Below are 13,177 nucleotides of genomic sequence, written 5' to 3' on the forward strand. Positions count from 1 at the left end.
CTCTCCTCCCTTCATCAATCTTCTGCTCCTGCATCTCTCCTCATCCCTCCTCCTCTACCCCTCCCCTCTCTCCTCCCTCCTCTGCTCCCTCCATCAATATTCTGCTCCTGCATCTCTCCTCATCCCTCCTCCTCCTCTATCCCTCCCCTCTCTCCTCCCTCCTCTGCTCCCTCCATCAATCTTCTGCTCCTGCATCTCTCCTCATCCCTCCTCCTCCTCTATCCCTCCCCTCTCTCCTCCCTCCTCTGCTCCCTCCATCAATCTTCTGCTCCTGCATCTCTCCTCATCCCTCCTCCTCCTCTATCCCTCCCCTCTCTCCTCCCTCCTCTCCGCCCTTCATCAAGCTTCTGCTCCTGCATCTCTCCTCATCCCTCCTCCTCCTCTATCCCTCCCCTCTCTCCTCCCTCCTCTGCTCCCTCCATCAATCTTCTGCTCCTGCATCTCTCCTCATCCCTCCTCCTCCTCTATCCCTTCCCTCCCTCCTCCCTCCTATGGTCCCTCCATCAATCTTCTGCTCCTGCATCTCTCCTCATCCCTCCTCCTCCTCTATCCCTCCCCTCTCTCCTCCCTCCTCTGCTACCTCCATCAATCTTCTGCTCCTGCATCTTTCCTCATCCCTCCTCCTCCTCTATCCCACCCCTCTCTCCTCCCTCCTCTGCTCCCTCCATCAATCTTCTGCTCCTGCATCGCTCCTCATCCCTCCTCCTCTATCCCTCCCCTCTCTCCTCCCTCCTCTGCTCTCTCCATCAATCTTCTGCTCCTGCATCTCTCCTCGTCCCTCCTCCTCCTGTATCCCTCTCCTCTCTCCTCCCTCCATCAATCTTCTGCTCCTGCATCTCTCCTCATCCCTCCTCCTCCTCTATCCCTCCCCTCTCTCCTCCCTCCTCTGCTCCCTCCATCAATCTTCTGCTCCTTCATCTCTCCTCATCCCTCCTCCTCCTCTATCCCTCCCCTCTCTCCTCCATCCTCTGCTCTCTCCATCAATCTTCTGCTCCTGCATCTCTCCTCGTCCCTCCTCCTCCTGTATCCCTCCCCTCTCTCCTCTCTCCTCTGCTCCCTCCATCAATCTTCTGCTCCTGCATCTCTCCTCATCCCTCCTCCTCCTCTATCCCTCCCCTCTCTCCTCCCTCCTCTGCTCCCTCCATCAATCTTCTGCTCCTGCATCTCTCCACATCCCTCCTCCTCCTCTATCCCACCCCCTCTCCTCCCTCCTCTGCTCCCTCCATCAATCTTCTGCTCCTGCATCTCTCCTCATCCCTCCTCCTCTATCTCCCCCCTCTCTCCTCCCTCCTCTGCTCCCTCCATCAATCTTCTGCTCCTGCATCTCTCCTCATCCCTCCTCCTCCTCTATCCCTCCCCTCCCTACTCCTTCCTCTGCTCCCTCCATCAATCTTCTGCTCCTGCATCTCTCCTCATCCCTCTTCCTCCTCTATCCCTCCCCTCTATCCTCCCTCCTCTGCTCCCTCCATCAATCTTCTGCTCCTGCATCGCTCCTCATCCCTCCTCCTCCTCTATCCCTCCCCTCTCTCCTCCCTCCTCTGCTCCCTCCATCAATCTTCTGCTCCTGCATCTCTCCTCATCCCTCCTCCTCCTCTATCCCACCCCTCTCCCCTCCCTCCTCTGCTCCCTCCATCAATCTTCTGCTCCTGCATCTCTCCTCATCCCTCCTCCTCCTCTATCCCACCCCTCTCTCCTCCCTCCTCTGCTCCCTCCATCAATCTTCTGCTCCTGCATCGCTCCTCATCCCTCCTCCTCTATCCCTCCCCTCTCCTCCCTCCTCTGCTACCTCCATCAATCTTCTGCTCCTGCATCTCTCCTCGTCCCTCCTCCTCCTCTATCCTACCCCTCTCCCCTCCCTCCTCTGCTCCCTCCATCAATCTTCTGCTCCTGCATCTATCCTTATCACTCCTCCTCCTCTATCCCTCTCCTCCCTCCTCTGCTCTCTCCATCAATCTTCTGCTCCTGCATCTCTCCTCGTCCCTCCTCCTCCTCTATCCCACCCCTCTCTCCTCCCTCCTCTGCTCCCTCCATCAATCTTCTGCTCCTGCATCGCTCCTCATCCCTCCTCCTCTATCCCTCCCCTCTCTCCTCCCTCCTTTGCTCTCTCCATCAATCTTCTGCTCCTGCATCGCTCCTCATCCCTCCTCCTCTATCCCTCCCCTCTCTCCTCCCTCCTCTGCTACCTCCATCAATCTTCTGCTCCTGCATCTCTCCTCATCCCTCCTCCTCCTCTATCCCTCCCCTCTCTTCTCCCTCCTCTGCTCCCTCCATCAATCTTCTGCTCCTGCATCTCTCCTCATCCCTCCTCCTCTACCCCTCCCCTCTCTCCTCCCTCCTCTGCTCCCTCCATCAATCTTCTGCTCCTGCATCTCTCCTCATCCCTCCTCCTCCTCTATCCCTCCCCTCTCTCCTCCCTCCTCTGCTCCCTCCATCAATCTTCTGCTCCTGCATCTCTCCTCATCCCTCCTCCTCCTCTATCCCTCCCCTCTCTCCTCCCTTCATCAATCTTCTGCTCCTGCATCTTCTTCTGCTCCTGCATCTCTCCTCATCCCTCCTCTGCTCCCTCCATCAATCTTCTGCTCCTGCATCTCTCCTCATCCCTCCTCCTCCTCCTCTATCCCTCCCCTTTCTCCTCCCTCCTCTCCTTCCTTCATCAATCTTCTGCTCCTGCATCTCTCCTCATCCCTCCTCCTCCTCTATCCCTCCCCTCTCTCCTCCCTCCTCTGCTCCCTCCATCAATCTTCTGCTCCTGCATCTCTCCTCATCTCTCCTCCTCCTCCTCTATCCCCTCTCTCCTCCCTCCTCTGCTCCCTCCATCAATCTTCTGCTCCTGCATCTCTCCTCATCCCTCCTCCTCTATCCCTCCCCTCTCTCCTCCCTTCATCAATCTTCTGCTCCTGCATCTTCTTCTGCTCCTACATCTCTCCTCATCCCTCCTCTGCTCCCTCCATCAATCTTCTGCTCCTGCATCTCTCCTCATCCCTCCTCCTCCTCCTCTATCCCTCCCCTTTCTCCTCCCTCCTCTCCTTCCTTCATCAATCTTCTGCTCCTGCATCTCTCCTCATCCCTCCTCCTCCTCTATCCCTCCCCTCTCTCCTCCCTCCTCTGCTCCCTCCATCAATCTTCTGCTCCTGCATCTCTCCTCATCCCTCCTCCTCCTCCTCTATCCCCTCTCTCCTCCCTCCTCTGCTCCCTCCATCAATCTTCTGCTCCTGCATCTCTCCTTATCCCTCCTCCTCTATCCCTCTCCTTCCTCCTCTACTACCTCCATCAATCTTCTGCTCCTGCATCTATCCTTATCACTCCTCCTCCTCTATCCCTCCCGCCTCTCCTCCCTCCTCTGCTCCCTCCATCAATCTTCTGCTCCTGCATCTCTCCTCATCCCTCCTCCTCTGTCCCTCCCCTCTCTCCCCCCTCCTCTGCTCCCTCCATCAATCTTCTGCTCCTGCATCTCTCCTCATCCCTCCTCCTCCTCTATCCCTCCCCTCCCTCCTCCCTCCTCTATCCCTCCCCTCTCTCCTCTTTCATCTGCTCCCTCCATCAATCTTCTGCTCCTGCATCTCTCTTCATCCCTCCTCCTCCTCTGTCCCTCTCCTCCCTCCTCTGCTCCCTCCATCAATCTTCTACTCCTGCATCTCTCCTCATCCCTCCTCCTCTATCCCACCCCTCTCCCCTCCCTCCTCTGCTCCCTCCATCAATCTTCTGCTCCTGCATCTCTCCTCATCCCTCCTCCTCTATCCCTCCCCTCTCTCCTCCCTCCTCTGGTCCCTCCATCAATCTTCTGCTCCTGCATCTCTCCTCATCCCTCCTCCTACTCTATCCCTCCCCTCTCTCCTCCCTCCTCTGCTCCCTCCATCAATCTTCTGCTCCTGCATCTCTCCTCATCCCTCCTCCTCCTCTAACCCTCCCCTCCAGGGCCGGGCCGAGGCATTGGCTGGAGAGGCTCCAGCCTCAGGGCACAGTGTAGGAGGGGGCGCAGAATTCATTCAGCTGTCATTCCTAATTGTGTTTGAAGCAGAAAGAAATAATAAAAGGGGATACATAGCAGTGACTGCAAGCCAGATAACTAGATATTAAGGTGTTGGGGAGGTTGTGGGCCCTGTGGCGCCTCTTAGTCTAATAGCAATCAGTTTGTGATGGCTGGGGTGGGAGGGATGGAGGGGCGCACTTTGGTGTCTCAGCCTTGGGTGCTGGAGGCCCTTGTCCCTGCTCTGCTCCCCTCCCTCCTCCATCCTCTGGTCCCTCCATCAATCTTCTGCTCCTGCATCTCTCCTCATCCTTCCTCTTTCTCTGTCTCTCCCCTCTCTCCTCCCTCCTCTGCTCCCTCCATCAATCTTCTGCTCCTTCATCTCTCCTCATCCCTCCTCCTCCTCCTCTATCCCTCCCCTCTCTCCTCCCTCCTCTCCTTCCTTCATCAATCTTCTGCTCCTGCATCTCTCCTCATCCCTCCTCCTCCTCTATCCCTCCCCTCTCTCCTCCCTCCTCTGCTCCCTCCATCAATCTTCTGCTCCTGCATCTCTCCTCATCCCTCCTCCTCCTCTATCCCTCCCCTCTCTCCTTCCTCCTCTACTACCTCCATCAATCTTCTGCTCCTGCATCTATCCTTATCACTCCTCCTCCTCTATCCCTCCCCCCTCTCCTCCCTCCTCTGCTCCCTCCATCAATCTTCTGCTCCTGCATCTCTCCTCATCCCTCCTCCTCTATCCCTCCCCTCTCTCCCCCCCTCCTCTGCTCCCTCCATCAATCTTCTGCTCCTGCATCTCTCCTCATCCCTCCTCCTCCTCTATCCCTCCCCTCCCTCCTCTATCCCTTCCCTCTCTCCTCTTTCCTCTGCTCCCTCCATCAATCTTCTGCTCCTGCATCTCTCCTCATCCCTCCTCCTCCTCTATCCCTCCCCTCCCTCCTCTATCCCTCCCCTCTCTCCTCCCTCCTCTGGTCCCTCCATCAATCTTCTGCTCCTGCATCTCTCCTCATCCCTCCTCCCTCTCTGTCTCTCCGCTCTCTCCTCCCTCCTCTGCTCCCTCCATCAATCTTCTGCTCCTGCATCTCTCCTCATCCCTCCTCCTCAATCCCCCCCCCTCTCTCCTCCCTCCTCTGGTCCCTCCATCAATCTTCTGCTCCTGCATCTCTCCTCATCCCTCCTTCTACTCTATCCCTCCCCTCTCTCCTCCCTACTCTGCTCCCTCCATCAATCTTCTGCTCCTGCATCTCTCCTCATCCCTCCTCCTCCTCTGTCCCTCCCCTCTCTCCTCCCTCCTCTGGTCCCTCCATCAATCTTCTGCTCCTGCATCTCTCCTCATCCCTCCTCCTCCTCCTCTATCCCTCCCCTCTCTCCTCCCTCCTCTCCTTCCTTCATCAATCTTCTGCTCCTGCATCTCTCCTCATCCCTCCTCCTCCTCTATCCCTCCCCTCTCTCCTCCCTCCTCTGGTCCCTCCATCAATCTTCTGCTCCTGCATCTCTCCTCATCCCTCCTCCCTCTCTGTCTCTCGGCTCTCTCCTCCCTCCTCTGCTCCCTCCATCAATCTTCTGCTCCTGCATCTCTCCTCATCCCTCCTCCTCTATCCCTCCCCTCTCTCCTCCCTCCTCTGGTCCCTCCATCAATCTTCTGCTCCTGCATCTCTCCTCATCCCTCCTTCTACTCTTTCCCTCCCCTCTCTCCTCCCTACTCTGCTCCCTCCATCAATCTTCTGCTCCTGCATCTCTCCTCATCCCTCCTCCTCCTCCTCTATCCCTCCCCTCTCTCCTCCCTCCTCTCCTTCCTTCATCAATCTTCTGCTCCTGCATCTCTCCTCATCCCTCCTCCTCCTCTATCCCTCCCCTCTCTCCTCCCTCCTCTGCTCCCTCCATCAATCTTCTGCTCCTGCATCTCTCCTCATCCCTCCTCCTCCTCTATCCCTCCTCTCTCTCCTCCCTCCTCTGCTCCCTCCATCAATCTTTTGCTCCTGCATCTCTCCTCATCCCTCCTCCTCTATCCCTCCCCTCTCTCCTTCCTCCTCTACTACCTCCATCAATCTTCTGCTCCTGCATCTATCCTTATCACTCCTCCTCCTCTATCCCTCCCCCCTCTCCTCCCTCCTCTGCTCCCTCCATCAATCTTCTGCTCCTGCATCTCTCCTCATCCCTCCTCCTCTATCCCTCCCCTCTCTCCTCTTTCCTCTGCTCCCTCCATCAATCTTCTGCTCCTGCATCTCTCCTCATCCCTCCTTTTCCTCTATCCGTGCCCTCCCTCCTCTGCTCCCTCCATCAATCTTCTACTCCTGCATCTCTCCTCATCCCTCCTCCTCTATCCCACCCCTCTTCCCTCCCTCCTCTGCTCCCTCCATCAATCTTCTGCTCCTGCATCTCTCCTCATCCCTCCTCCTCTATCCCTCCGCTCTCTCCTCCCTCCTCTGGTCCCTCCATCAATCTTCTGCTCCTGCATCTCTCCTCATTCCTCCCCCCTACTCTATCCCTCCCCTCTCTCCTCGCTCCTCTGCTCCCTCCATCAATCTTCTGCTCCTGCATCTCTCCTCATCCCTCCTCTTCCTCTATCCCTCCCCTCTCTCCTTCCTCCTCTCCTTCCTTTATCAATCTTCTGCTCCTGCATCTCTCCTCATCCCTCCTCCTCCTCTATCCCTCCCCTCTCTCCTTCCTCCTCTCCTTCCTTCATCAATCTTCTGCTCCTGCATCTCTCCTCATCCCTCCTCCTCCTCTATCCCTCCCCTCTCCCCCCCCCTCCTCTGCTCCCTCCATCAATCTTCTACTCTTGCATCTCTCCTCATCCCTCCTCCTCCTCTATCCCTCTCTTCTCTGCTCCCTCCATCAATCTTCTGCTCCTGCATCTCTCCTCATCCCTCTTCCTCTATCCCTCCCCTCCCTCCTCCCTCTTCTGCTCCCTCCATCAATCTTCTGCTCCTGCATCTCTCCTCATCCCTCCTCCTCCTTTATCCCTCCCCTACCTCCTCCCTCCTCTGGTCCCTCCATCAATCTTCTGCTCCTGCATCTCTCCTCATCCCTCCTCCTCCTCTATCCCTTCACTCTCTCCCCCCTCCTCTGCTCCCTCCATCAATCTTCTGCTCCTGCATCTCTCCTCATCCCCCTCCTCTATCCCTCCCGTCCCTCCTCCCTCCTCTGCTCCCTCCATCAATCTTCTGCTCCTGCATCTCTCCTCATCCCTCATCTTCCTCTATCCCTCCCCTCCCTCCTCTGGTCCCTCCATCAATCTTCTGCTCCTGCATCTCTCCTCATCCCTCCTCCTCCTCCTCTATCCCTCCCCTCTTTCCTCCCTCCTCTGCTCCCTCCATCAATCTTCTGCTCCTGCATCTCTCCTCATTCCCCCTCCTCTATCCCTCCCCTTTCTCCTCCCTCCTCTGCTCCCTCCATTAATCTTCTGCTCCTGCATCTCTCCTCATCCCTCCTCCCTCTCTGTCTCTCCGCTCTCTCCTCCCTCCTCTGCTCCCTCCATCAATCTTCTACTCCTGCATCTCTCCTCATCCCTCCTCCTCTATCCCTCCCCTCTCTCCTCCCTCCTCTGGTCCCTCCATCAATCTTCTGCTCCTGCATCTCTCCTCATCCCTCCTTCTACTCTATCCCTCCCCTCTCTCCTCCCTCCTCTGGTCCCTCCATCAATCTTCTGCTCCTGCATCTCTCCTCATCCCTCCTCCTCCTCCTCTATCCCTCCCCTCTCTCCTCCCTCCTCTCCTTCCTTCATCAATCTTCTGCTCCTGCATCTCTCCTCATCCCTCCTCCTCCTCTATCCCTCCCCTCTCTCCTCCCTCCTCTGCTCCCTCCATCAATCTTCTGCTCCTGCATCTCTCCTCATCCCTCCTCCTCCTCTATCCCTCCTCTCTCTCCTCCCTCCTCTGCTCCCTCCATCAATCTTCTGCTCCTGCATCTCTCCTCATCCCTCCTCCTCTATCCCTCCCCTCTCTCCTTCCTCCTCTACTACCTCCATCAATCTTCTGCTCCTGCATCTATCCTTATCACTCCTCCTCCTCTATCCCTCCCCCTCTCCTCCCTCCTCTGCTCCCTCCATCAATCTTCTGCTCCTGCATCTCTCCTCATCCCTCCTCCTCTATCCCTCCCCTCTCTCCTTCCTCCTCTACTACCTCCATCAATCTTCTGCTCCTGCATCTATCCTTATCACTCCTCCTCCTCTATCCCTCCCCCCTCTCCTCCCTCCTCTACTCCCTCCATCAATCTTTTGCTCCTGCATCTCTCCTCATCCCTCCTCCTCTATCCCTCCCCTCACTCCTCTTTCCTCTGCTCCCTCCATCAATCTTCTGCTCCTGCATCTCTCCTCATCCCTCCTTTTCCTCTATCCGTGCCCTCCCTCCTCCCTCCTCTGCTCCCTCCATCAATCTTCTACTCCTGCATCTCTCCTCATCCCTCCTCCTCTATCCCACCCCTCTTCCCTCCCTCCTCTGCTCCCTCCATCAATCTTCTGCTCCTGCATCTCTCCTCATCCCTCCTCCTCTATCCCTCCGCTCTCTCCTCCCTCCTCTGGTCCCTCCATCAATCTTCTGCTCCTGCATCTCTCCTCATTCCTCCCCCCTACTCTATCCCTCCCCTCTCTCCTCCCTCCTCTGTTCCCTCCATCAATCTTCTGCTCCTGCATCTCTCCTCATCCCTCCTCCTCCTCTATCCCTCCCCTCTCTCCTTCCTCCTCTCCTTCCTTCATCAATCTTCTGCTCCTGCATCTCTCCTCATCCCTCCTCCTCCTCTATCCCTCCCCTCTCCCCCCCTCCTCTGCTCCCTCCATCAATCTTCTACTCCTGCATCTCTCCTCATCCCTCCTCCTCTATCCCTCCCCTCCCTCCTCCCTCTTCTGCTCCCTTCATCAATCTTCTGCTCCTGCATCTCTCCTCATCCCTCCTCCTCCTTTATCCCTCCCCTACCTCCTCCCTCCTCTGGTCCCTCCATCAATCTTCTGCTCCTGCATCTCTCCTCATCCCTCCTCCTCCTCTATCCCTTCACTCTCTCCCCCCTCCTCTGCTCCCTCCATCAATCTTCTGCTCCTGCATCTCTCCTCATCCCCCTCCTCTATCCCTCCCGTCCCTCCTCCCTCCTCTGCTCCCTCCATCAATCTTCTGCTCCTGCATCTCTCCTCATCCCTCATCTTCCTCTATCCCTCCCCTCCCTCCTCTGGTCCCTCCATCAATCTTCTGCTCCTGCATCTCTCCTCATCCCTCCTCCTCCTCCTCTATCCCTCCCCTCTTTCCTCCCTCCTCTGCTCCCTCCATCAATCTTCTGCTCCTGCATCTCTCCTCATCCCCCCTCCTCTATCCCTCCCCTTTCTCCTCCCTCCTCTGCTCCCTCCATTAATCTTCTGCTCCTGCATCTCTCCTCATCCCTCCTCCTCCTCTATCCCTCCCCTCCCTCCTCCCTCCTCTGCTCCCTCCATCAATCTTCTACTCCTGCATCTGTCTTCATCCCTCCTCCTCTATCCCACCCCTCTCCCCTCCCTCCTCTGCTCCCTCCATCAATCTTCTGCTCCTGCATCTCTCCTCATCCCCCTCCTCTATCCCTCCCCTCCCTCCTCCCTCCTCTGCTCCCTCCATCAATCTTCTGCTCCTGCATCTCTCCTCATCCCCCTCCTCTATCCCTCCCCTCCCTCCTCCCTCCTCTGCTCCCTCCATCAATCTTCTGCTCCTGCATCTCTCCTCACCCCTCCTCCTCCTCTATCCCTCCCCTCTCTCCTCCCTCCTCTGCTCCCTTCATCAATCTTCTGCTCCTGCATCTCTCCTCATCCCTTCTCCTCCTCTATCCCTCCCCTCTCTCCTCCCTCCTCTTCTCCCTCCATCAATCTTCTGCTCCTGCATCGCTCCTCATCCCTCCTCCTCTATCCCTCCCCTCTCTCCTCCCTCCTCTTCTCCCTCCATCAATCTTCTGCTCCTGCATCTCTCCTCATCCCTCCTCCTCCTCCTCCTCTATCCCTCCCCTCTTTCCTCCCTCCTCTGCTCCCTCCATCAATCTTCTGCTCCTGCATCTCTCCTCATCCCCCCTCCTCTATCCCTCCCCTTTCTCCTCCCTCCTCTGCTCCCTCCATTAATCTTCTGCTCCTGCATCTCTCCTCATCCCTCCTCCTCCTCTATCCCTCCCCTCCCTCCTCCCTCCTCTGCTCCCTCCATCAATCTTCTACTCCTGCATCTCTCTTCATCCCTCCTCCTCTATCCAACCCCTCTCCCCTCCCTCCTCTGCTCCCTCCATCAATCTTCTGCTCCTGCATCTCTCCTCATCCCCCTCCTCTATCCCTCCCCTCCCTCCTCCCTCCTCTGCTCCCTCCATCAATCTTCTGCTCCTGCATCTCTCTTCATCCCCCTCCTCTATCCCTCCCCTCCCTCCTCCCTCCTCTGCTCCCTCCATCAATCTTCTGCTCCTGCATCTCTCCTCGCCCCTCCTCCTCCTCTATCCCTCCCCTCTCTCCTTCCTCCTCTGCTCCCTTCATCAATCTTCTGCTCCTGCATCTCTCCTCATCCCTCCTCCTCCTCTATCCCTCCCCTCTCTCCTCCCTCCTCTTCTCCCTCCATCAATCTTCTGCTCCTGCATCGCTCCTCATCCCTCCTCTATCCCTCCCCTCTCTCCTCCCTCCTCTGCTCCCTCCATCAATCTTCTGCTCCTGCATCTCTCCTCATCCCTCCTCCTCCTCCCCTATCCCTCCCCTCTTTCCTCTCTCCTCTGCTCCCTCCATCAATCTTCTGCTCCTGCATCGCTCCTCATCCCTCCTCCTCCTCTATCCCTCCCCTCTCTCATCCCTCCTCTGCTCCCTCCATCAATCTTCTGCTCCTGCATCTCTCCTCATCCCTCCTCCTCCTCTATCCCTCCCCTCTCTCCTCCCTCCTCTGCTCTCTCCATCAATCTTCTGCTCCTGCATCGCTCCTCATCCCTCCTCCTCTATCCCTCCCCTCTCTCCTTCCTCCTCTGCTACCTCCATCAATCTTCTGCTCCTGCATCTCTCCTCATCCCTCCTCCTCCTCTATCCCACCCCTCTCTCCTCCCTCCTCTGCTCCCTCCATCAATCTTCTGCTCCTGCATCGCTCCTCATCCCTCCTCCTCTATCCCTCCCCTCTCTCCCCCCTCCTCTGCTCCCTCCATCAATCTTCTGCTCCTGCATCTCTCCTCGTCCCCCTCCTCTATCCCTCCCCTCCCTCCCCTGCTCCCTCCATCAATCTTCTGCTCCTGCATCTCTCCTCATCCCTCCTCCTCCTCTATCCCTCCCCTCTCTCCTCCCTCCTCTGCTCCCTCCATCAATCTTCTGCTCCTGCATCTCTCCTCATCCCTCCTCCTCCTCTATCCCTCCCCTCTCTCCTCCCTTCTCTGGTCCCTCCATCAATCTTCTGCTCCTGCATCTCTCCTCATCCCTCCTCCTCCTCTATCCCTCCCCTCTCTCCTCCCTCCTCTGGTCCCTCCATCAATCTTCTGCTCCTTCATCTCTCCTCATCCCTCCTCCTCCTCTATCCCTCCCCTCTCTCCTCCCTCCTCTGGTCCCTCCATCAATCTTCTGCTCCTGCATCTCTCCTCATCCTTCCTCCCTCTCTGTCCGTCCCTCATTGTCTTCCCTCGGCTGGGTCCCCCCAGGTATGAGACTGATGCTGGTTTCCTGTGTGTGTCAGTTATTATGCAGTGCTGCAGTTTGTTGTGACATCTCCCCCCCCCCTCCTCTCTCTCTCGCCCCCTCAATCTTTGTGTGTCTCCCCCTCCCCTGTGCTGTGTGACGAGGAGAGACCAGTCAGCTCCCTGTGCTGCTGCTGCTGCTTCTGCTGCTGCCTCGCCTGTGTCTCTTTGTCAGGTGCTTCTTATTCCCCATCACCCTCCTCCCACTCACCGCCGCTTCCCCATCACCCCCTTCCCCTGTCCTCCGCCCATCGGGGACAGACATGTTTGTGTCCGTTTGGTATGCTAAAAAAATGGGAAGACGTTTTATCAGCAACGTGAGAAAAGCGAAGAAGCAGCGACAGCCGGTGAGTGTGAGAGCGCTTGTTGCCGTGGCGCCAGCAGTGAGTTGCCGCGGCGCTGTTGGTGAGAGCAGGTGTGTGGGTGTGAGGATACTGCAGCCTTGTCGTTCTGTATGCGGAGCACTGTGTGTGTGTGAATGAGGATTGTTATGTACTGTCACTCTCTGCAGTATCATCACCGTACGCTGCGATCACTGCCACATGACGTCACACCCTGCAGAACCGTGACGTGCTAATGTGTCCACCCTGCAGGGTCCCCTCATATCATTCCTCTCCATCTACTCACCTGTGACGTATACTGCAATGCTTCCTACGTGTTCATTCATTGTGAATTTATATAGTACTGACATCTCCTGCAGCACATTACAGAGTACATAGCCATGTCACTGACTGTCCTCAGAGGAACTCACACTCTAATCCTACCATAGTCATAGTGTAATGTCCTATCATATTATTATTATGTATTTATATAGCACTGATATCTTCTGCAGCACATTACAGAGTACATAGTCATGTCACTGACTGTCCTCAGAGGAGCTCACAATCTAATCCTTCCATAGTCATAGTGTAATGTCCTACCATATTATTATTATGTATTTATATAGCACTGACATCTTCTGCAGCACTGTACAGAGTACATAGTCATGTCACTGTCACTGACTGTCCTCAGAGGAGCTCACACTCTAATTCTACCATAGTCATAGTGTAATGTCCTACCATATTATTATTATGTATTTATATAGCACTGACATCTTCTGCAGCACTTTACAGAGTACATAGTCATGTCACTGACTGTCCTCAGAGGAGCTCACACTCGAATCCTACCATAGTCATAGTCTAATGTCCTACCATATTATTATTATGTATTTATATAGCACTGACATCTTCTGCAGCACTGTACAGAGTACATAGTCATGTCACTGACTGTCCTCAGAGGAGCTCACACTCTAATCCTACCATAGTCATAGTCTAATGTCCTACCATATTATTATTATGTATTTATATAGCGCTGACATCTTCTGCAGCACATTACAGAGTACATAGTCATATCACTGACTGCCCTCAGAGGAGCTAACACTCTAATCCTACCATAGTCATAGTCTAATGTCCTACCATATTATTATTATGTATTTATATAGCCCTGACATCTCCTGCAGCACATTACAGAGTACATAGTCATGTCACTGACTATCCTCAGGAGCTCAAAGTCTAATCCTACCATAGTCATAGTCTAATGCCCTAC

General features: G+C 55.9%; 1 protein-coding gene across 8 annotated transcripts in view; it reads left to right on the plus strand.

The window, feature by feature from the left end:
- The window catches only part of DLG4 (discs large MAGUK scaffold protein 4), a 508,272-nt gene that overhangs the window by 326,116 nt on the left and 168,979 nt on the right, over window positions 1–13,177 (plus strand). The window contains exon 1 of one of the 8 annotated variants that reach the window (XM_068273816.1): window positions 11,463–11,940. The exons of 6 other annotated variants lie outside the window; for them this stretch is intronic. In XM_068273816.1, coding sequence (XP_068129917.1) covers window positions 11,857–11,940 — 84 coding nt within the window. In that variant the 5' untranslated portion in view covers window positions 11,463–11,856. Of the gene's footprint in view, window positions 1–11,462; window positions 11,941–13,177 lie in introns of those variants that run through there. One more of the 8 variants, XM_068273817.1, reaches the window with a different exon arrangement.

The sequence above is a fragment of the Hyperolius riggenbachi genome, chromosome 3 (genome assembly GCF_040937935.1).
Source record: "Hyperolius riggenbachi isolate aHypRig1 chromosome 3, aHypRig1.pri, whole genome shotgun sequence".
NCBI classification, from domain to species: Eukaryota; Metazoa; Chordata; class Amphibia; order Anura; family Hyperoliidae; genus Hyperolius; species Hyperolius riggenbachi.